The sequence below is a fragment of the Salvelinus namaycush genome, chromosome 5 (genome assembly GCF_016432855.1).
Source record: "Salvelinus namaycush isolate Seneca chromosome 5, SaNama_1.0, whole genome shotgun sequence".
Lineage (NCBI taxonomy): Eukaryota > Metazoa > Chordata > Actinopteri > Salmoniformes > Salmonidae > Salvelinus > Salvelinus namaycush.
The window spans coordinates 68,847,704-68,873,436 of record NC_052311.1 but is presented as its reverse complement, the minus strand read 5'-3'; the positions used below and the strand labels follow the sequence as shown (position 1 = coordinate 68,873,436).

At 41.3% G+C, this 25,733-nt stretch overlaps 1 protein-coding gene across 1 annotated transcript; it reads right to left on the bottom strand.

Annotated features, from left to right (window-relative positions):
* Positions 1-172: 172 nt before the first annotated feature.
* On the bottom strand, positions 173-10,521 carry LOC120048829 (G-protein coupled receptor 20-like). Its single transcript, XM_038995088.1, has 2 exons — positions 8,777-10,521; positions 173-2,063 (listed from the first exon to the last, which is right to left on the bottom strand). The coding sequence occupies exon 2, from the start codon at positions 2,038-2,040 to the stop codon at positions 940-942; it is 1,101 nt and encodes a 366-aa protein (XP_038851016.1). The 5' UTR covers positions 2,041-2,063; positions 8,777-10,521; the 3' UTR covers positions 173-939.
* Positions 10,522-25,733: the final 15,212 nt, after the last annotated feature.

The following is a 25,733-nucleotide window of genomic DNA, read 5'->3' as shown; positions in this document are numbered from 1 at the left end:
AGGAACAGTGGGTTAACTGCCTTGTTCAGGGGCAGAACGAATGATTTGTTTTATCTTGTCAGCTCGGGGATTTGAACTTGCAACCTTTCGGTTACTGGTCCAACGCTCTAACCACTAGGCTAACATCCCTACTATTACAATAAGTGCCATGGGATTTTTTTATGACCACAGAGAGTCAGGACAACCGTTTAATGTCCCAGCCGAAACAAGGCACCCTACACAGTGCAATAAATATCCCCTTCACTGCCCTGGGGCAGAGTGAAGAGTGCACACTACTGGCCCTCCAACAGTAATAAAAACTAAATGAGTTCATGCTATGAAATCAATAAGGTTTTGTATGTTTTATTCTATATGTTTCTGGACAATTGGTTTGGTAATATTTGCCAGTAATATAAGCTTTACATAAAACCAGTTTCTGAGAATTCTGACGATAAATATGTATTGTGACAACAATGTCACACATTAATCTACAGAAGCTGTCTATCATATATTTCTATTTGTTTCCATAGCAATGCAGTAGAATATTACTTGTCTATTTTGTCAGAGGTTCATACGATCTAGGATCAAAGTAAACAAATACTCCTCAGATGATAATTGTACAGTAGAAATAAATCATGCAGGAGCAGCTGCTATAACAGCTGCAATAAACACGTTATAGGTCGTATTCGGTGTCAATGCCCTCCATCGTGACTGGTGTAGGCCAACACAGGAGAAATAACGTTTCTTGTCCGAAAATGTCTTCAAGTACTTAATTCTCCAAGCCAACAATAGGCTACAATAATATAAGCAGGAAAGCATTTTCTCAAATGGGAGAATAGCCTACTGTAGTATGTCAATTGCACTCCAGAGTCTCACAGTTAGGCAATAGAAGTCCATCTCTCTCTGAACACTGAACACTGAACACTGAACATCCCATTCCTCAATCTTCCCATCCCTTTCTCATTCTAACGCTATGTGGTTCCCATGCTGGGGAGAGGAGGAGGACAGGACGTTCATCATCACACTGTGAGCGATAGCCGTGACAGTCCCCGAGCCCTTGGAGCTATTCTGCATGCTGATGATGTTCCCACTGGTCTGCTCCAGCTCTGCCTCCGCCTTGCGGAAGAAGCCCCTCATGCTGGACTGGAAGTTGTTGGTGACGAAGCAGTAGACGATGGGGTCCATGCAGCTGTTCAGGCTGCTGAGGGTGACAGTGACGTGGTAGACAATGACGTGGTGGGGCATGTCGGGGTAGAAATACACCAGCACCTGCCTGACGTGGAACGGGGTGAAGCAGATGGTGAAGATGACCAGGACAGTGGTGAGGAGCTGCACGGCCCGCACGCGCCTCTCTCTGCTCTGCTGCATCAGACTGGAGTTGGACAGGGCACACATGATGCGCACGGTGAACACCACGATGACGACCAAGGGGAGGAAGAACTCGAAGACGGTCAGGACGAAGAGCTTGGAGACGCAGCAGCCCGCGTGTCGGAACGCCGTGGTGAGGAAGGAGTAGGTGACCACGATAGCGAAGAGCCAGATGAAAATGCACACCCCCTTGGCCACGTTAGGGTTCCTCCACTTCCTAGAGGCCTCAACCTGTACTATGGCCAGGTATCTGTCCACGCATATACTGGTGAGGAAGAGGATGCTGCAGTACATGTTGACAAAGTAGCTGAATATATGCACGTAGGAGCAGTTGAGGCACTTTCCTCCACTGTAGTAGAGAATTATACGTGTGGGCAGGGAGAGGTTAACCAGTAGGTCTGTGACAGCCAGATTGATGGTGTAGATGACTGAGGTGGTCTTGGGCTTGGTGCGGAAGCAGAACACGTACAGGGCCAGGGTGTTGAGAACCATTCCCACCATGAAGATGAGTGTGTTGACCACCACCAGACAGATCCACAGGCTGTAGAAGTCATTGTAGAGACCCTCGTCTAGATGGGCCAGGCGGTGCATGTACGGCTCTCTGCTCACATTGGTGTTGCCGGCGGAGGTCGCCATGGGCATTACTGTTGAGGTAGAGTTATCCAGTGACATCCCAGTATAGGCAGGCTCCATGGTTCTGTGGTTGGCCCCGCGGCCTGAAAAAAACAATATGGAGTTTAGTGGGTTCATTTTGCAGATCAACACAACTAGCCCACACCTATTTACCATGGCATTTTTAGCTGAGGAATTCTGAACCATACACTGAATATTCTGGAAAACATTCTTGGAAATCTAAACATAAACCAATATCGTAATCATGTTGTAATGATGTTTAGATGGTGTGATATTCTCTAAAGACTGAAGACTGCATCTACAAAACATTCATGAACAAAACATCAGCCCCCTGCGGACACAATTATATTCCCATCATTGTTGTTGTATTACTTGATGAGGTGATCTAAATAAATACTCTAACTTGATACTGGATGGGAAAAGTCTGTCGGACATTATAAAGCCAATTCCACTGGATTATGCGGACGTCAGTGTGTATGCAGTCCAGGGCTGCGTCCCAAATTGCACCCTATTCCTTATATAGTGCTGTAGTTTTGACCAAAATCCTGGCCAGAAGTAGTGCACTATATAGGGAATAGGGTGCCATTTGAGACACAACTCAGATAAAGTAACCATGTATGTTTGTATGTACATATCAGGGAGGGAGATCTTTCCTGAGGATCTAGAGCAGGGGTGTCAAACATACGGCCCGCGGGCCGGAACCGGCCCCCAAGGAGGTTCGATCAGGCCCGCAGGATAATTTGAAAGTGGAAAAAATGCATAAAAGACATGGAATTAATATTTTTAATTCGCTGCAATTCATGGATTATCCGCTAAGGGGCGCACTCTTTCCATCAGAGTAGAAGACAAGCCGCATCACTGAGACAGACTGAAAACAGCAGACGGTATCAATGCGCCATCTGCTGCTTGTTACGACGTTGTTAATACCTTGGTCTCTACCTCTCCGCTACACCCTCATTAGCCAAAATGTCGTTATCCAAACGGAGAAAAGTAGATAAGGAGTGTAGAATTTTCAAAGAAAAATGGACCACGTCCTATTTATTTACAGAGATGCACGGAAAACCTTCGTGCTTGGTGTGTTTGCAACAAGTTTCGGTATTGAAGGAATATAATATTCGACGCCACTACGAGACTCATCACAGCGAAAAATATGACGGCTTGCAAGGACAACTGAGAAGAGATAAGATTAACGAATTGCTGGCGGGTCTGAGGAAACAGCAGTCAACTTTCATCCATTTTCAGTATGTATTGTATGTGTATGTATGTTTCATGTATGAAGTTTACAGATTTACAGGACAGGCGAACACTTTCTTCATTACACATTTAAAATCACTCTCCTTAGTTTGTAAGGTGTACGCAGGGATTACATTTAGATTTTATATGCGTATGTGTAAGTGGTTTAAAAATTCCTTTCTTTAAAAGTCTCATTTAATCTTAAAGTGCATTACTATATTTTTCAGTACCAATTAAAGTTTTGTGCCTTTGTACAATCAGTGGGATCAGTTGCAATGCATATTTGTGAATGATAAAAGTAAATTGCACATTTGTCTAAGGAAATATGAGGTGTTTCATGAAATGTTTTGTAAAAGGATAGTTCATTAAATTTCAATATTTTCCTAATGTTCTTGTGCTTCTTTACACCAAAACAAAGGAAAGACATGATATTTTGGTTATTTATAGCAGAGTATGGTATAATTTTAATGGTCCGGCCCACTTGACATCTCCCTAGGCCGTATGTGGCCCACGATGCGAAATGAGTTTGACACCCCTGATCTAGAGTCTCATGAGAACAGGCATCCTCTGTTACCTAAACACTTATTCAACTTTGACCTGGGCCCTGGACTCTAGCCACCAATGTCACTACTTCTCCACCATCCACTCCCATTGTGGTACAGTCACAGTGTTTGTTTCTGTTGGCATCAACCCCATTAATGAGCCAATTACAAGGGCATCTGAGCTATTCCATTCATTTCAAGTGTTTATTTACCAACTAGAAATCCATTCGTTTTCTCAGACATGGGAATCAGAGACGGGTGTAATTTATTTGTATATTTAACAGTGAAGGTGGGCTTTTAGACAGAAAAATAAGCAAACGTATGCTACATAATATACACTAGCAACAGGAACAGGACTGACAGAGGAAATACAGCTGTATAGAGAATGGCAAATTATTCATATTATTCAGTTTTCCGGCAAAGTGAACTTCTTCAAAGAGAATCAGCACAGAGAGCAACAGAGAGTAGAACAGATGCTATGATTACAAGAGGTCAGACATCATTCTTGTGGGGCTTTTGGTATTTGCAGTGTCTTCATAGTATTTTTTTGCCCTCCTTTTTTTGAGATTGGGACCTTATGAAAGAAACCAACATATCCCCTTTAAAGGGATATCTGTCACGCCTGCTCCCGCTCTCCCTCGAGCGCCAGGCTGCCCAGGATTACGCACTCCTGCCACCATCATTACGCACAGCTGCTTCCCTGGTCACACGCATCAGCGATTCATTGGACTCAATCACCTGTGTTGTTACCTCCCTTATACTGTCTGTTTCTCAGCTCCGTTCCCTGCTTCTGCATTCATTGTCGTTTGTCTTCGTATTACCTGGTTCTGACGCTGTTCCTGTCATGTTCCATGTCTGTGCAAGATTAAATGTTCACTCCCCGTACCTGCTTCTCTACTCCAGCGTCGGTTCTTACAGATATCATGCAATAAATATTACTTTTAAACAAACCCACCTATTTCGACATCTGACCTCTCTACAAGGTCAAAAGTAAGTCTAAATTAGTGTCATTGTATACAAGACGATACGTTGTAGACAATCCCCTGTATTAAGTACCTGTTGTGAAGAGCTGCTTAGTCTCACTTTGTATAACACCAAGTAGATCGTAGTGTGTTTGGAATAGTCGGACACAACACACACAACACATACACAGATAGATGGACTCTGTATCCTCAATCCCCTTCCCACAGCCTGCGATTAACCATATTAGGGCAGAGAGGATAGACGAGGGACTGGCAAAGCAGGGAGATCGTGGGGAAGTCAACTGAGTGGAAAGGAACAGAAACAGCCAGGCTGCTCAGGCGTGTTAACTTAGAGCAGAAACTGACTGACCACACTGACATCTGGAATTATTTAAAGAAATTCTCACCAGCTATGTGATGTACACTGAGTATACACCCCCCCCCCCCCTTTTGGCCTCAGGAACGCCTCAATTCGTCAGGGCATGGACTCTACAAGGTGTCAAAAGCATTCCACAGGGATGCTGGCCCATGTTGACTCCAATGCTTCCCACAGTTGTGTTAAGTTGGCTGGATGTCCTTTGGGTGGTGGACCATTCTTGATACACACAGGAAACTGTTGAGCATGAAAAACCCAGCAGCGTTACAATTCTTGAAACAAACCGGTGTGCCTGGCACCTACTACCATACCCTGTTCAAAGGCACTTAAATATTTTGTCTTGTGTATACAGTTGCCCATTCACCTTCTGAATGGCACACATACACAATCCATGTCTCAATTGTCTTAAGTCTTAAAAATCCTTCTTTAACCTGTCTCCCCTTCATCTACACTGATTGAAGTGGATTTAACAGGTGACATCAATAAGGGATCATAGCTTTCATTTAGATTCACCTGGTCAGTCTATGTCATGGAAAGACCAGGTGTTCTTAATGTTTTGTATACTCAATGTATACGGTGCATTCGGAAAGTATTCAGACCCTTTGACTTTTTCCAAATGTTATGTTACAGCCTAATTCTAAAATGGATTAAATCATTTTTTCCCCTCATCAATCTACACACAATACCCCATAATGACAAAGCAAAAACAGGTTTTTGAAAATGTATTAAAAATAGCAAAACTGAAATATCACATTTACAGAAGTATTCAGACCCTTTACTCAGTACTTTGTTGAAGGACCTTTGGCAGCGATTACAGCCTCAAGTTTTCTTGGGTATGATGCTACAAGCTTGGCACATCTGTATTTGATCTCTGCAGATCCTCTCAAGCTCTGTCAGGTTGGATGGGGAGCGTCGCTGCACATATATTTTCAGGTCTCCAGAGATGTTAGATCGGGTTCAAGTCCGGGCTCTGGCTGGGCCACTTAAGGACATTCAGAGGCTTGTCCCGAAGCTACTCCTGTGTTGTCTTGGCTGTGTGCTTAGGGTTGTTGTCCTGTTGGAAGGTGAACCTTCACCCCAGTCTGAGTTCCTGAGCGCTCTGGAGCAGGTTTTCATCAAGGATCCTTCTATACTTTGCTCCATTCATCTTTCCCTCGATCCTGACTAGTCTGCCAGTCCCTGCCGCTGAAAAACATCCCCACAGCATGATGCTGCCACCACCATGCTTCACCGTAAGGATGGTGCCAGGTTTCCTCCAGACGTGACGTTTGGCATTCAGGCCAAAGAGTTCAATCTTGGTTTCATCAGACCAGAGAATCTTGTTTTTCATGGTCTGAGAGTCTTTAGGTGCCTTTTGGCGAACTCCAAGCGAGCTGTCATGTGCCTTTTACTGAAGAGTGGCTTCCATCTGGCCATCTGGAGTGCTGCAGAGATGGTTTTCCTTCTGGAAGGTTCTCCCATCTCTACAGAGGAACTCTGGAGCTCTGTCAGAGTGACCATCGGGTTCTTGGTCATCTCCCTGACCAAGGCCCTTCTCCACCGATTGCTTAGTTTGGCTGGGCGGCCAGCTCTAGAAAGAGTCTTGGAGGTTCTAAACTTCTTCCATTTAAGAATGATGGAGGCCACTGTGTTCTTGGGGACCTTCAATGCTGCAGAATAGTTTTGGTACCCTTCCCCAGATCTGTGCCTCGACACAATCCTCTCTCGGAGCTCTTCGGACAATTCCTTCGACCTCATGGCTTAGTTTTTGCTCTGACATGCACTGTCAACTGTGGGACCTTATATAGCAGATGTATGCCTTTCCAAATCATGTCCAATCAATTGAATTTACCACAGGTGGACTCCAATCAAGTTGTAGAAACATCTCAAGGATGATCAATGGAAACAGGATGCATCTGAGCTCAATTTCGAGTCTCATAGCAAAGGGTCTGAATACTTATATAAATAAGGTATTTCTGTTTTTCATTATTAATACATGTTCGTACATTTAAAAAAAATCTGTTTTTGCTTTGTCATTATGGGGTATTGTGTGTAGATTGATGAGGCAAAACATTTATTTAATCCATTTTAGAATAAGGCTAAAACGTAACAAAATGTGGAAAAAGTCAAGGGGTCTGAATAGTTTCCGAATGCACTGTATATATATATATATATAATATTTGACTACTACATTTTCATTGAAGAACAATTTAGAACATCCCAGATAATGAGTATAACATGCTCAGTTGAGGGCATAATTAAATGAATAATGTAATTTATCAAAAGCAACGAGAGCAATGTGGCCACAGGCTGCCTACAGCACATTGTAAAGAGACATGCAAAAAATACATGGGATTGAATGACTATTTTAATTTCAATATCCCTGCATATTATTCAGTTCACAAGGCCAAGTTAATCATCATTAGTAGGAACATGTGTTACAGAGGGTGTAATTTACAGGAAATGTGATATTAAACGGCTCTCTGATATTAAACTTCTGCTGACAATTCTCTCACACTGTGCTTCCAGCCTCAGCAACAACTCCCAAGTTGATAAACCACAAACGTAATAGTGAAGTATTGTTGCTATTTGAAAAACAAACAATAGTAAAATCAAAAACAACATATATATTGCAGTCTGATATTTCACCTCAAAGTGACACAAACAGACATGTTTTAAATTGAACCTTTATTTAACTCGGCAAGTCCGTTAACAAATTCTTATTTACAATGACGGCCTACCAGGGAACAGTGGGTTAACTGCCTTGTTCAGGGGCAGAACGGCAGATTTTTACCTTGTCAGCTCAGGGATTCCATCCAGCAACCTTTCGATTACTGGCCCCATGCTCTAACCACTAGGCTACCTGCCGCCCCAAGGCCTATAATAGATACAGTAGATATGTCTACAAACAACAATTTTATTAAAATGACTTGTAAACAACATTGATTCAACCAGTGTGTGCCCAGTGGCAAGGATATAAGTAATGATTAAGTTAGGATAGTGACTTTATAAGATGATCAGAGGACTGCCTTTTAACTTAAAGGGACAGTGCAGTTAAACCGGATTTTTCTGTTTTTTAAAATAATATTTCAACACAGTAACCAGTTTTCCGTCTAACCTTTTTATGCGAGTATGCACAATATATTATATACAGTATATATAATTTGTTTCCTACACCCACACGATCAGACAGATCATTTCTATCGCCAAAAGAGGCTCAGGGAACTAAATGACAAGAAATATATTTTGGAATTATTTTATTAAATAAACACACACACAGGGACTTATTAGACATACAGTAATGAATACTTTAAAAGTTCAAAGGATGTCATGTCCTGATATAGAGACAGCAAACTAAGTTCAGTCAGGGATCCCAACAGATCAGAAAAACCTTGTACAAATAAATATCCCTGTGTGAGTTCTGAACATGTCTTGTTTCAGGCAGGATGTAGCATCACATGGGTGAGATCCCACGATGTAGCCTAATCTACATAAACACCATATAAGGCAATAGCCCCTAACCATTTTTAAGTGTCAGTAACAAGCAGAGTTTGTTACATAAAGTGAATCTTACTAAGTGTTGCAAAAAACATCCATCATCATCTGTCAACAATATTGCACTGATACGTCTCAGTCAGAAAGAACTCACATCTTTTCCAAGAAAAAGAAAAAACAAACAAAGAAAAAAAAACGTCCCTACTTACCTCAACGCCTAGAGAAGAGTGAGGAGATCAATAAATCTGTTGGCCAGTTTGAGGTTACGTCTTGGTCCCCTTGAGGTTAGTAGAGAGACCAGGGCCTCCTCAGTCCAGAACCTCGCTGCCCCTACAGCTTCCTAGTTTATGCCTCTACTGTGTCAACGCCCCATTTCACTGTTTACCTCTGGTCCTCTGCTCCCCAGCATATGGCTCTGCACTCTTCCCATATCTAAACATTTAAAAGGAAACCCCACAGTTCTGTCTCTCTGTGCCTTCGCCTCCCTGTCTGCTCTTCCGCTCAGCATCACACTAACTAATCCTGTCCCCGGTCTTTTAGCTGAGGATACTTAGAGAGGAAGTCTTCCTAAGTTTACATGAACTGTGACATCACTAAGCAAGGACTCTCTGTACCACAGACTGTTTCCTCAATGGCACCCTGTTCAATTTATAGTGCACTACTTTTAAGCAGGGGGCACTATAGTGTGCTATAAAGGGAATAGGGTGCCATTTGGGAAGCGAATACAGTCTTGTGGAATATCCCAGAATGTATTCCTGTGAGACTGAAAAGGGCAACAGTAACTGGAAATTGGTAAGTCTTTTTCACAACAGCTGATTTCAGAGGTGTCATACAAATGAGAAAAATCAAGTGACATCCTCCTATAACAGCCATGAGGCACATATGACTGCATTTCAACTCAAGATTTGGGATCTCTTTAAAACACACATTCCATTATTTACATCAATACAAACATTAAGTTAGCAAGGACAACCAAAGTGAATCATAACAAAGAGAATTTGAAGTGAGAAGTTAGTTTGATGATTCCACTTGACACTTCTAGACTGGAAAACATCATTTCAGTACGGTACCACTCAGGGACAGACTGGGGCACACCGGTCCTTTTTTCCCTCGAGGCCTCAATTATTAGCCAGAATATTAATAATAATTAGGCGGAAAAAGCCCAATTCAGACAGGCCCACCAGGCTAAAGATGGACGACCCATCTGGCATTTGCCAGAACTGTCCTATGGCCAGTCTGTCTCTGGTACTAGCTAAGTAATGACCCATGAGTGAACCTCTTCTAGACACATTCATCTTCCAGAATGAGTCTCAACTTTTTCCACATTTCCTGTTAGGGACCTCATTTCTCTTGCACTGTCAGTACTCTGTTATCACACAAAAAGTATTGATGTTCAGCCGAATGAGCTGAAAAGTCTATTGCTGTGAGCTGTGCTTACTCATTTTGAGGTATCAAATCAGTTGCATTATTGAAACTGTCAAAATAATGTATTTACTAAAGTATTATGTAACAACATGCTAATACAACATTGTTACTAGTTTAATTACAGTGTTATTACACAGGTATAATAGCAACACAAGTGTTACCTATCTTCCAAGGGTGTTTTACTATGAACTGTCTGTGGGCATTGGAGGCCACCAGCCTAATGCAGTCCTAGTCAACTCTCCTCGGCCCAGCCTCCTAAACATTGTGTCACCATGACAAAGCCCAGGGAGCCGTGTTTCACTGAACGGTCCCTCCTGAAAACGAGCAGAAATGCGCCAAACACAGCACATCGCCCCCCACTACCAAAATGGGACCCCTACTCTGCTGGACCTGAGTTAAGGTGTACATACTGGACTGTATCTACAGACCTGAGTTAAGGTATACATACTGGACTGTATCTACAGACCTGAGTTAAGGTATACATACTGGACTGTATCTACAGACCTGAGTTAAGGTATACATACTGGACTGTATCTACAGACCTGAGTTAAGGTGTACATACTGGACTGTATCTACAGACCTGAGTTAAGGTGTACATACTGGACTGTATCTACAGACCTGAGTTAAGGTGTACATACTGGACTGTATCTACAGACCTGAGTTAAGGTGTACATACTGGACTGTATCTACAGACCTGAGTTAAGGTATACATACTGGACTGTATCTACAGACCTGAGTTAAGGTATACATACTGGACTGTATCTACAGACCTGAGTTAAGGTATACATACTGGACTGTATCTACAGACCTGAGTTAAGGTGTACATACTGGACTGTATCTACAGACCTGAGTTAAGGTGTACATACTGGACTGTATCTACAGACCTGAGTTAAGGTATACATACTGGACTGTATCTACAGACCTGAGTTAAGGTGTACATACTGGACTGTATCTACAGACCTGAGTTAAGGTGTACATACTGGATTGTATCTACAGACCTGAGTTAAGGTGTACATACTGGACTGTATCTACAGACCTGAGTTAAGGTATACATACTGGACTGTATCTACAGACCTGAGTTAAGGTGTACATACTGGACTGTATCTACAGACCTGAGTTAAGGTGTACATACTGGACTGTATCTACAAACCTGAGTTAAGGTGTACATACTGGACTGTATCTACAGACCTGAGTTAAGGTATACATACTGGACTGTATCTACAGACCTGAGTTAAGGTGTACATACTGGACTGTATCTACAGACCTGAGTTAAGGTGTACATACTGGACTGTATCTACAGACCTGAGTTAAGGTATACATACTGGACTGTATCTACAGACCTGAGTTAAGGTATATATACTGGACTGTATCTACAGACCTGAGTTAAGGTGTACATACTGGACTGTATCTACAGACCTGAGTTAAGGTGTACATACTGGACTGTATCTACAGACCTGAGTTAAGGTATACATACCGGACTGTATCTACAGACCTGAGTTAAGGTATACATACTGGACTGTATCTACAGACCTGAGTTAAGGTATATATACTGGACTGTATCTACAGACCTGAGTTAAGGTGTACATACTGGACTGTATCTACAGACCTGAGTTAAGGTGTACATACTGGACTGTATCTACAGACCTGAGTTAAGGTATACATACTGGACTGTATCTACAGACCTGAGTTAAGGTATACATACTGGACTGTATCTACAGACATGAGTTAAGGTATATATACTGGACTGTATCTACAGACCTGAGTTAAGGTATACATACTGGACTGTATCTACAGACCTGAGTTAAGGTATATATACTGGACTGTATCTACAGACCTGAGTTAAGGTGTACATACTGGACTGTATCTACAGACCTGAGTTAAGGTGTACATACTGGACTGTATCTACAGACCTGAGTTAAGGTGTACATACTGGACTGTATCTACAGACCTGAGTTAAGGTATACATACTGGACTGTATCTACAGACCTGAGTTAAGGTGTACATACTGGACTGTATCTACAGACCTGAGTTAAGGTGTACATACTGGACTGTATCTACAGAGCTGAGTTAAGGTATACATACTGGACTGTATCTACAGACCTGAGTTAAGGTATACATACTGTATCTACAGACCTGAGTTAAGGTGTACATACCGTACTGTATCTACAGACCTGAGTTAAGGTGTACATACTGGACTGTATCTACAGACCTGAGTTAAGGTGTACATACTGGACTGTATCTACAGACCTGAGTTAAGGTGTACATACTGGACTGTATCTACAGACCTGAGTTAAGGTATACATACTGGACTGTATCTACAGACCTGAGTTAAGGTGTACATACTGGACTGTATCTACAAACCTGAGTTAAGGTATACATACTGGACTGTATCTACAGACCTGAGTTAAGGTGTACATACTGGACTGTATCTACAAACCTGAGTTAAGGTATACATACTGGACTGTATCTACAGACCTGAGTTAAGGTGTACATACTGGACTGTATCTACAGACCTGAGTTAAGGTATACATACTGGACTGTATCTACAGACCTGAGTTAAGGTGTACATACTGGACTGTATCTACAGACCTGAGTTAAGGTATACATACTGGACTGTATCTACAGACCTGAGTTAAGGTATACATACTGGACTGTATCTACAGACCTGAGTTAAGGTGTACATACTGGACTGTATCTACAGACCTGAGTTAAGGTGTACATACTGGACTGTATCTACAAACCTGAGTTAAGGTATACATACTGGACTGTATCTACAGACCTGAGTTAAGGTATACATACTGGACTGTATCTACAGACCTGAGTTAAGGTGTACATACTGGACTGTATCTACAAACCTGAGTTAAGGTATACATACTGGACTGTATCTACAGACCTGAGTTAAGGTGTACATACTGGACTGTATCTACAGACCTGAGTTAAGGTATACATACTGGACTGTATCTACAGACCTGAGTTAAGGTGTACATACTGGACTCTATCTAAAGCAGGCCACTCTACTTCTGACATGGAATTAGAACTCTGTTGCCTGTAACGTCCAAGAGACGCTGGTTGAATGTTTGTTTCATTCCAGTCCAAGTGGTTCTGACTGAACGTCATGAATTTAATGTTTGAGGACATTCTAAGTGTTGTTTAGACAGACCCTTCGCTGCAGGATGACTTCATATTCATGTAGGCTCCTGTGATCTTTCAATAAACTAAGTAAGTGATGGGAGAACGGTAAAACAAACTCGTACATTAAACATCTCATACCACACCAGTGAGACACACTTTTGGGCTGTAGGGCGAGTATGGAGGCAGTTCTATTTTCTGGTGCTGGATCAAGGGCCCTAGAAGCAATACCTTAATACCTTAACATTAGGCAACAAGTGTCATGGTTAACTGAACAGTTGCAAGACTGGTTTCGAGGTCAGAAAATAAATATGTAATTTTGGCATTTATATGAACTAAGGGGGTAGAGACAATTTCCACATGTCATTAATCATCTCAGTCATTGACCCACTTGAAACCAGGAGGGACTTTCACTCAATGGAAACATCCTGTTATAGAAAACCATGTGAAAAGATGAAGGACAACTGGGTATCATCCCATTGAACCCATTACACCAAAAAATGACAATGGAAAAATACTCCATATTCTTCTTCTGCCTATGTCAGTTCAGACCCAGTCTGAGGTTTCTGCTTTCTGTCAGAGCTAGAGTTGCAAAATTCCGGGAACTTTCAATAAATTCCCTGGTTTTCCCGAAAAGGTTGGAGGATTTCCGAAATCAGGAGGGAATAAGCAAGACATTCAGAATCCTCCAACTAGGTATTCTGGACAATCTGGGAATTTATTCAACGTTACCGGAATTTTGCAACCCTAGGAGCGATGCTGTAAAAGCTACAGGCTGCAATGACAACTTTGAAATGCGTGTGGATATTCTCCTCCCGGCAGCTGTGTGCGCCGTGCAGACGGAGTGCGTGAATTAAAACACAGAAGATGACAGTAATGTAAGTAAACACACCTCCCCTGCATTACTCACACACATTAGAGCTGCTCCCAATGGCACCCAATCCCTATATACTGTAGTACTCTGACACCATACTCCCTACTGTATATAGTGCACTACTTTTGACCACTACCCATAGGGCTCTGGTCAAATTTAGTGCACTACATAGGGAATAGGGTGCCATTTGGGACAATACCCTCCAGCTGAACCAATGGGAACCACATGATATACAGGACAGATGATTTCTGGTGCTGCTGAATGGGAGAGGAGGATGAAAGTCTGAGGAGCTTCAGGATGTTATCAGAACCTTTCTAACAGCTTGTCTAAAGGGGGTCTGTTTCATTTGCCAGGGATTAAGTAAGGGGGATGTTGGTGTTGTAGGCTACAGTTGGCAGATATTCAAGGTTGAACACACAGCCATCATCTCTGAATAGACTGAGTAACAGAACAAGGTTGAACACAGCCATCATCTCTGAATAGACTGAGTAACAGAACAAGGTTGAACACAGCCATCATCCCTGAATAGACTGAGTTACAGAACAAGGTTGAACACAGCCATCATCTCCGAATAGACTGAGTTACAGAACAAGGTTGAACACAGCCATCATCCCTGAATAGACTGAGTTACAGAACAAGGTTGAACACAGCCATCATCCCTGAATAGACTGAGTAACAGAACAAGGTTGAACACAGCCATCATCTCTGAATAGACTGAGTTACAGAACAAGGTTGAACACAGCCATCATCTCCGAATAGACTGAGTTACAGAACAAGGTTGAACACAGCCATCATCCCTGAATAGACTGAGTTACAGAACAAGGTTGAACACAGCCATCATCCCTGAATAGACTGAGTAACAGAACAAGGTTGAACACAGCCATCATCTCTGAATAGACTGAGTTACAGAACAAGGTTGAACACAGCCATCATCTCTGAATAGACTGAGTTACAGAACAAGGTTGAACACAGCCATCATCTCTGAATAGACTGAGTAACAGAACAAGGTTGAACACAGCCATCATCTCTGAATAGACTGAGTTACAGAACAAGGTTGAACACAGCCATCATCTCTGAATAGACTGAGTTACAGAACAAGGTTGAACACACAGCCATCATCTCTGAATAGACTGAGTTACAGAACAAGGTTGAACACACAGCCATCATCTCTGAATAGACTGAGTAACAGAACAAGGTTGAACACACAGCCATCATCTCTGAATAGACTGAGTTACAGAACAAGGTTGAACACAGCCATCATCTCTGAATAGACTGAATACAGAACAAGGTTGAACACAGCCATCATCTCTGAATAGACTGAGTTACAGAACAAGGTTGAACACAGCCATCATCTCTGAATAGACTGAGTTTCAGAACAAGGTTGAACACAGCCATCATCTCTGAATAGACTGAGTTTCAGAACAAGGTTGAACACAGCCATCATCTCTGAATAGACTGAGTTACAGAACAAGGTTGAACACAGCCATCATCTCTGAATAGACTGAGTTACAGAACAAGGTTGAACACAGCCATCATCTCTGAATAGACTGAGTTACAGAACAAGGTTGAACACACAGCCATCATCTCTGAATAGACTGAGTTACAGAACAAGGTGGAACACAGCCATCATCTCTGAATAGACTGAGTTACAGAACAAGGTTGAACACAGCCATCATCTCTGAATAGACTGAGTAACAGAACAAGGTTGAACACAGCCATCATCTCTGAATAGACTGAGTTACAGAACAAGGTTGAACACAGCCATCATCTCTGAATAGCACTGAGTTACAGAACAAGGTTGAACACAGCCATCATCTCTGAATAGACTGAGTAACAGAACAAGGTTGAACACAGCCATCATCTCTGAATAGACTGAGTAACAGAACAAGGTTGAACACACAGCCATCATCTCTGAATAGACTGAGTTATAGAACAAGGTTGAACACAGCCATCATCTCTGAATAGACTGAGTAACAGAACAAGGTTGAACACAGCCATCATCTCTGAATAGACTGAGTTACAGAACAAGGTTGAACACAGCCATCATCTCTGAATAGACTGAGTAACAGAACAAGGTTGAACACAGCCATCATCTCTGAATAGACTGAGTAACAGAACAAGGTTGAACACAGCCATCATCCCTGAATAGACTGAGTTACAGAACAAGGTTGAACACAGCCATCATCTCCGAATAGACTGAGTTACAGAACAAGGTTGAACACAGCCATCATCCCTGAATAGACTGAGTTACAGAACAAGGTTGAACACAGCCATCATCCCTGAATAGACTGAGTAACAGAACAAGGTTGAACACAGCCATCATCTCTGAATAGACTGAGTTACAGAACAAGGTTGAACACAGCCATCATCTCTGAATAGACTGAGTTACAGAACAAGGTTGAACACAGCCATCATCTCTGAATAGACTGAGTAACAGAACAAGGTTGAACACAGCCATCATCTCTGAATAGACTGAGTTACAGAACAAGGTTGAACACAGCCATCATCTCTGAATAGACTGAGTTACAGAACAAGGTTGAACACACAGCCATCATCTCTGAATAGACTGAGTTACAGAACAAGGTTGAACACACAGCCATCATCTCTGAATAGACTGAGTAACAGAACAAGGTTGAACACACAGCCATCATCTCTGAATAGACTGAGTTACAGAACAAGGTTGAACACAGCCATCATCTCTGAATAGACTGAATACAGAACAAGGTTGAACACAGCCATCATCTCTGAATAGACTGAGTTACAGAACAAGGTTGAACACACAGCCATCATCTCTGAATAGACTGAGTAACAGAACAAGGTCTAACACAGCCATCATCTCTGAATAGACTGAGTTTCAGAACAAGGTTGAACACAGCCATCATCTCTGAATAGACTGAGTTTCAGAACAAGGTTGAACACAGCCATCATCTCTGAATAGACTGAGTTACAGAACAAGGTTGAACACAGCCATCATCTCTGAATAGACTGAGTTACAGAACAAGGTTGAACACAGCCATCATCTCTGAATAGACTGAGTTATAGAACAAGGTTGAACACACAGCCATCATCTCTGAATAGACTGAGTTACAGAACAAGGTTGAACACAGCCATCATCTCTGAATAGACTGAGTTACAGAACAAGGTTGAACACAGCCATCATCTCTGAATAGACTGAGTAACAGAACAAGGTTGAACACAGCCATCATCTCTGAATAGACTGAGTTACAGAACAAGGTTGAACACAGCCATCATCTCTGAATAGACTGAGTTACAGAACAAGGTTGAACACACAGCCATCATCTCTGAATAGACTGAGTTATAGAACAAGGTTGAACACAGCCATCATCTCTGAATAGACTGAGTAACAGAACAAGGTTGAACACAGCCATCATCTCTGAATAGACTGAGTTACAGAACAAGGTTGAACACAGCCATCATCTCTGAATAGACTGAGTAACAGAACAAGGTTGAACACAGCCATCATCTCTGAATAGCACTGAGTTACAGAACAAGGTTGAACACAGCCATCATCTCTGAATAGACTGAGTAACTGAACAAGGTTGAACACAGCCATCATCTCTGAATAGCACTGAGTTATAGAACAAGGTCTTAATATAGGCCTACTGTATATAATGTTAATTTGGTGTATATTCCACACACTGCACACAGACACGGATACTGTAGACGTAAACGCACGCTCTCTTTCTTTCTTTCGCTATCTCCATCTCCCCACCCTTCTTCTTGAGAGAAAATACACACAAACTGACTCCAAACTTCAGTTCATTGCAATCAGGGATTACAATCTCCTGTCTCGCTCCACTTCCCTAAACAACTGATAACGACGGTGACAAATATGATTTATCAGCCAGCCGCTGAGGCTTGGCGTCAGACAGCTGCAGGGTAATCACTAATGTGAATAATTAGAGAATTTGTGTGCGTCCCAAAAATTGAACCCTATTCCCTATATAGTGCTGGTCAAAAAGTGAGCTTTATAGGGAATAGGATGCCACGTGGGAGGCAGCTTTTGTCGTCACACCTTCCCGCGTCACCACGTCTCCTCTCCTCTGCATTCACAGAGACATGTCTCTAGGGCCCTCAGTCACTAAATTAATAAACATACACTACCGGTCAAAAGTTTTAGAACACCTACTCATTCAAGAGTTTTTCTTTATTTTTACTATTTTCTACATTGTAGAATAATAGTGAAGACATCAAAACTATGAAGTAACACATATGGAATCATGTAGTAACCAAAAAAGTGTTAAACAAATCAAAATATATTAGATTTTTTAGATTCTTCAAATAGCCACCCTTTGCCTTGACAACAGCTTTGCACACTCTTGGCATTCTCTCAACCAGCTTCATGAGGTAGTCACCTGGAATGCATCTCAATTAACAGGCGTGCCTACTTAAAAGTTAATTTGTAGAATTTCTTTCCTTTCTTTCATTCTTGAGCCAATCAGTTGTGTTGTGACAAGGTAGGGGGGTATACAGAAGATAGCCCTATTTGGTAAAAGACCAAGTCCATATTATGGCAAGAACAGCTCAAATAAGCAAAGAGAAATGACAGTCCATCATTACTTTAAGACATGAAGGTCAGTCAATACGGAAAATTTCAAGAACTTTTCTAAACATCAACTGTTCAGAGGAGACTATGTGAATCAGGCCTTCATAGTCGAATTGCTGCAAAGAAACCACTACCAAAGAACACCAATAAGAAGAAGAGACTTGCTTGGGCCAAGAAACACAAGCAACGGACATTAGACCGGTGTAAATGTGTCCTTTGATCTGGAGTCCAAATTGGAGATTTTTGGTTCCAACCGCTGTCTTAAAAACAATAATAATAATACTATTCATTCTATTCCCCACCCTCAAGAACCCCCCCAATGCACCAACAACCAAGAGAATGAACTAAAGAGAAAAAAGGAAAAGACAGAAGAAAACAGCAAACAACAATGCAAATGTTTTTTTATTTTAATAATACATTTTAAACATAGGACATCAAGGACAACTGAAATCATAACAGCAATGCCTACTTTATATGTTAGTGTGCATGTCTGGCACTATTACATGTATGTGTTCTTGTATGTGTTTATTTGAATGAGAGTGTGTGTATATGCATGTGTACAAACACCTGTACGGCATCAGCCTCAGGAAAACCAGCATTAGTTGTAAAAACACTGCCACTTAGTGTCATTCAAATGTACTTTTATTATGTTTCATTTTGACTTTTTTTTCTCCTTTATCTTTTGACCATCATTCTCTCTCTCACACAGCAACTCCACTCCCACTTGTCTCCAATTCCACATACCAACCCTCAGCGTCCCTCAGCCCATCCCATCTATCTCTGCTGGCCACCCACTTCCTGTTTCTACGCAACACATCTTTCAACTATGCTGTGATGTTTAACGTACAATTTCAATCTATCTAATCGAATAGAATCTACAGATTGCGTGTTGAAGATAAATACTTTTACTAAGAGTATTAGTATATTAGTAATTGACTGACCCGGTCTCTCCAGATCTCCTAACAATACTATTTCTAGGGTCAATTTTAGATCAATGCTATGCATTTTCAGCCATTCCTGAACCTGAGACCAGAAACAAGCTACCTGAGGGCAATACCAAAATAAATGGTCTATTGATTCTGTATCCTCACAACAAAATCTGCAGAGCTTCGATGATTTTATGCCCCAAATATTCAACATTTTGTTGGTGGCTAGAATTATATATAATAATTTTAGCTGAAAAGCACGAAGTCTTGAATCTTGCGTTGTTTTATATATCAACTCATACACCCTGTACCATGGAATCAGTACATCAAAAATCTTCTATTATTTCTAGTAGTTGTCGTATATTATCTCCAATGTATAGTCCATGTAAAAACCTGTCTGATCAGGATGAACAATACCCTTTTAATTCTGAGTGCTATGCATTTTGCTAGTATTTTTGCATCACACATTGAAGTGTAAGGGGCCTCCAGTTTTTTAGATAGACTGGGTCTTTATATTTGCCATCTGGGTCTTGTTTTAATAATAAAGAAATCAGACCTTCCTGCTGAGTACCTGACAGACTACCATTTCTATAGGAGTAGGTAAAACAATCTAACAATGGAGCTTTTAGTATATCAAAAAATACTTGATATACCTCTACCAGTATGCCATCAAGCCCTGGGGTTTTTCCAGACCTAAAGGATTTAATAGCCTCAAAAAGTTATTCCTCTGTAATTTGGCCTTCGCACTGATCTTTCTGTACATTTGTTAATTTTCCATTTTTTATATTATTTGGAAAGAATTCTTTACCGTAATCTTCATTCAGTGGGAGAGAGAACGGAAAAGAGAACATCTGCCTAAAATAATTAGCTTCCTCTTCTAAAATATCATTCGGAGAATCATAGATGACTCCGTCTTCAGTAACGAGTTTCTGCAAATTATTTTTGTTAGCGTTCCTGTATTGGAGATTCAGGAAGAATTTTGTGAATTTTTCTCCATATTCCATCCAGTTTGCTTTATTTTTGTAATAGATTACATTAGATCGTTCTTGAATAAGTTCTTCAAGTTCTTTTTGTCTTTCCTCTAATTTATTTTGTATCTCTGTAGTATTGTTTTTATTGCTATCTACCTGTACTATTAGTTCATGGATTTCCCTTGTTAGTCTTGTCTCTTTAGCCAGAAACTGCTTTTTTGTTACTGATGAATATTGAATTGAATGACCCCTGAAGGTACATTTAAAGGTATCCCAAACAATAAGGGGATTTGCTGAACCTTTATTATCCTGGAAAAATTCTGTTATAAATTATTTTGTCTTAGTTAAAAATAGGTTGTCCGGGCCTCCCGGGTGGCGCAGTGGTCTAAGGCAGCCAGAGACTCTGGGTTTGAGCCCAGGCTCTGTCGCAGCCGGCCGCGACCGGGAGGTCCATGGGGCGACGCACAATTGGCCTAGCGGCGTCCGGGTTAGGGAGAGTTTGGCCGGTAGGGATGTCCTTGTCTCATCGCGCTCTAGCAACTCCTGTAGCGGGCCGGGCGCAGTGCGCGCTGAATAGGTCGCTAGGTGTACGGTGTTTCCTCTGACACATTGGTGCGGCTGGCTTCCGGGTTGGATGCGTGCTATGTTAAGAAGCAGTGCGGCTTGGTTGGGTTGTGTTTTGGAGGACGCATGGCTCTCGACCTTCGTCTCTCCCGAGCCCGTACGATAGTTGTAGCGATGAGACAAGACAGTAACTACTAACAATTGGATACCACGAAATTGGGGAGAAAAAGGGGAAGAACATTTTTTAAAGAAAAAATGTATAATAAGTTGTCCTCCAGTAAATTTTGATTAAATTTCCAATATCCCCGTCCACGTGGAAAATCTATAATAGTTATGTGAAGGCCAATTAGATGATGATCCGATCGCATTCTGTCTCCTATTAAAACTTTTTTAACCTTTGATGAAAGAGACAAGAAAGTAGTCAAGACGACTAGCTTGATTAAGTCTCCTCCATGTAAATCTCACTATGTCAGGATTTTTTAGTCTCCAAATATCCACTATTTCTAATGTGTCCATAATATTTGTGATTTCCTTAAGGGCACGGTGATGATAGTTTGTAGAGTGATTACCTTTAAGATCCACAACACTGTGTTATAGTCTCCTACCATAATGATTAGATCATTTGTTGCCTGTAAGTTCAATAAATTGGTATAAATGTTTTCGAAGAAGTGTGGATCATCCTGATTTGGACCATACAGATTAATGAGCCAAATCTCTTTTTCGTCCACTTTCATATTCAAAAGGATCCACCTTCCTTGCGAATCATTCCTGACTATTTGCACATTCAGATCTAAATGTTTGTTAATTAATATCATCACACCATTTGAGTTCCTTTGTCCATGACAGAAAATTATTTCACCACCCCATTCCTTTTTCCACGCAACTTCATCTAAGGATGTAGAGTGAGTTTCCTGTAAACATTATATGTTATATTCCTTTTCTTTTAGACACATAAAGACTGATTTTCTTTTTTTATAATCTGCCAAACCGTTACAATTATAACTAGCTATACTTATTTAACCCCTTACCATAACTAGATACTATTCTCAGGCTAAATTGACCATAATTAGTGCTTGTAAAGTTACTGCCATCAGAGATATTATGACGGTCAAAACTAGAGCTTTCAAATGTCTGATATTTAGAATTCAAGAAATAGGTTCTAGCAGTATTTGTTTTATTCCCTTGCCTGTTTGCCTGTGAGCCAATGCCACAGATGTTAGAAAATTGAGACAAATTATGTGTGTAACAAATCTGAGTAGGTTGATGTGTATATTTGATATGATAAAAGGAGAGATGTCTGTATAAGAGTAAGACTATAATGTGTGATGTCCAAATAAATAATAACTCTGTCTATGTGTGTAACATGTAGTGCGTATAGCCTTAATATTCATAATTGTAATCCATATCGTATCACCATCATAGTTGCATCATAATTACCTTTAACATAATTGAAAAACACATCCCAGCATTTCCATAGCAATTGACATTTCACATGATCATGAAAGAGACCCTGCATTACTCTAGAGACGGCTTCACTACAGTACAAATGTATTCCGTACAATATGTTATTATTCCCCAATGCCCCAATTTTGATATCTTCCCCTTGCTTGTTGTAAACATATATAAACTTGTAGACAAATACATAAAAAAGATAGACAAACAATAAACACATTCAATTATAAAACAGTTCTCGACAACAGAGAGAGGGAGAGAAGAGAAGAGAAAAGAGAGTGAGAGAAGAGAGCGAGATCAGGTGTGTCTATGTATAAGTCCGTATGTGTAAGCAAGCATGTAGTTGAGTACGTGTGTGTTCATATCCACTTCATAATGTTCAGATATTTTAAACAGTTCCCATACCTCTTTTTTTCTTAACCTGAAGTCCCTGTAGAATTTAGTACAGCCACGGTGTTATGGAGCTGTCTCGGAAATAGCTGTCAAATCAAATCAAATCAAGTTTATTTTATATAGCCCTTCGTACATCAGCTAATATCTCGAAGTGCTGTACAAAACCCAGCCTAAAACCCCAAACAGCAAGCAATGCACGTGTAGAAGCACGGTGGCTAGGAAAAACTCCCTAGAAAGGCCAAAACCTAGGAAGAAACCTAGAGAGGAACCAGGCTATGAGGGGTGGCCAGTCCTCTTCTGGCTATACTAGCCTCTGTCCATCTATAAAGAGTTTGTCCACAATGATAAAGGCACGCCTACCATCCATCCTTTGTTGTCTTTATACCGGAAACAGTCTCTTACGACGTTCATTTATCTCCTTTGGAAATTGGTCATTGAGACCGAATTTGGTCCCTTTAAGCTCCCTTCCTCTGCTTTTGATCAGCTCCTTTTGTTGGTAGTGTTCAAATTTTGCGATGATCGGTCAGGGACCCTTGGTCTTGTCGCTCCGAGTTTCAAGTCTGTGTACTCGGTGGAAAGCTACCTTGTTTACAGTCTCTATAGGAAGTTTCAAGGCAGATTGCATGAATTCTCTGATTGCGCCCTCTGGATTATTGGATGCATCCTCAGGAATCCCAGACAAAAAATAGATTTTCACGCATGCTACAACTTTGTATGTCTAGTAGCGACTCCTTCATCACCCTGTTTTCCTGAGTAGACCATCCATGTTGGAATCGTGTATTTTTATCTTTGGTGTGAGTGTCTTGTTTTCTCTTTGGAGCGTGAGAATTTCACTCTGGTTGAACTCCAAACTCCCCATCAGCCCTGCTACCTCCTCACACAACTTTTCCATTGTTGCATGGATTCCAGCCAGAGCACTAGCCTCTACCTCAATGGTAAGTAAATCATCCGTGTCTGTAGATTAATCTGTTTTTCTTTTTTAAAATCGGGTTAAAGTTATTTTGTGAGGTGGTCGGATCTTTCCATGAAGGAGTGTTGTTCCTCCATAGCGTAAAGCTGTTGGTACTCGTCGATTTCCCTCAGGATGGGCTTGGTATCCAGATTGGCTCTATACTGCAACCAGTTGTTTTACGAAAAGATAACAATGAGTCTTTCCCACGACGACGACGACAGATGTCTGTAGTACAGCCAGCTAGCACTCGCAGAATCCACGCAAAAACTTGCAGTCCCGGCCGTAAAGGCTAACCGCGTTGTGGGATCTTTAGAAACAAAACTTTAGTTCGGATTAAAATCAATTTAATGAAAAAGTTTTAATGTAAACAACAAACCGAGTGTAGACAGTACAGTGTCCTGTTGCGCGCTCTGATGACGTCTCGCTCTCTCTCTCTCGTAACGTAACGTAACGTAACCGCTGTGTCTTTGTGAGACGCGGTGTGGGTGAACAGATGATCTCCGCATGTGTATTTCCCACCGTAAAGCATAGAGGCGGAGATGTTATGGTGTGGGGGTGCTTCACTGGTGACACTGTTTGTGATTTATTTAGAATTTAACCAGCATGGCTACCACAGCATTCTGCAGTGATACGCCATCACATCTGGTTTGGGCTTAGCGGAACTATCATTTGATTTTCAACAGGACAATGACCCAAAACACACCTCCAGGCTATGTAAGGGCTATTTTACCAAGAAGGAGAGTGATGGAGGGCTGCATCAGATGACCTGGCCTCCACAATCCCCCGACCTCAACCAAATTGGTTTGGGATGAGTCGGACCTGGAAAAGGAGCCAACAAGAGCTCAGCATATGTGAGAACTCTTTCAAGACTGTTGGAAAAGCATTCCAGGTGAAGCTGGTTAAGAGAATGCTAAGAGAATGCCAAGAGCGTGCAAAGATGTCATCAAGGGAAAGGGTGGCTATTTGAAGAATCTCAAATATAAAATATATTTTAATTTGTTTAACACTTTTTTGGTTACTACATGATTCCATATGTGTTATTTCATAGTTTTGATATCTTCACTATTATTCTACAATGTAGAAAATAGTAAAAATAAAGAAAAACCCTGGAATGAGTAGGTGTTCTAAAACCTTTGACCGATAGTGTAGCTATATAGTGTCTGCTGGGGAAACGAGCCAAGTGCAGTCACTGCAAGGTACTGTATCCTTCTCAATTTATTTGGAAAGGAGATATACAGTTTTGGTCTTCACGTTTAAGACGGAATGCAGATGTACTTTTTGTGAGAGCAAATACACTATACTCTTTCAAAGGCAGCTTGCCAATTACTCAAATCCTACACATTTTACAGTATGTGTAACTGCATGCGACTTTATGCGGTCCGCAATAGAACAAATCGGCACTCCTGTTCTAATCTAAAACACTATCAGCCGCGGAACATCTTGCAGACTCGGGATCTGAGCAGCGTCACATTGTAGGTCGGGGACAGGAGGTAGAATTACCTGTAGCCATTTCAGGAAGTCTTCCTTCTACAGAAGCCATTCATCATACACTCTCTCTGATTAGATGATTCTGGCCCCATCATCATCTCAGGACATATTGCTAGGAACAGCGGCGTGTTTGTCCAGAAACAATAGACCAGAGATTATAATACATCAACAAATGCTGTGGAATAGAATTCTACTTGACACATGTTGCCACGTTAAGAAGTAATAGACTAGCACACCAAAATGGAAGCTTTTTTGTGAGCAAATGTTGTTATTTCATATGAACTTCCTAGTAACCGCCAAGAGGTGGCCCTCTATCCTGTGTTTCAACTGTGGAGCAAAAACCGTGAGTCTCAGTGGCAGATAAAGCAGAGGGAAGTGAGAAACACATGATTGGTGGTAACAACGTGAAGTCAAATAGGACATCA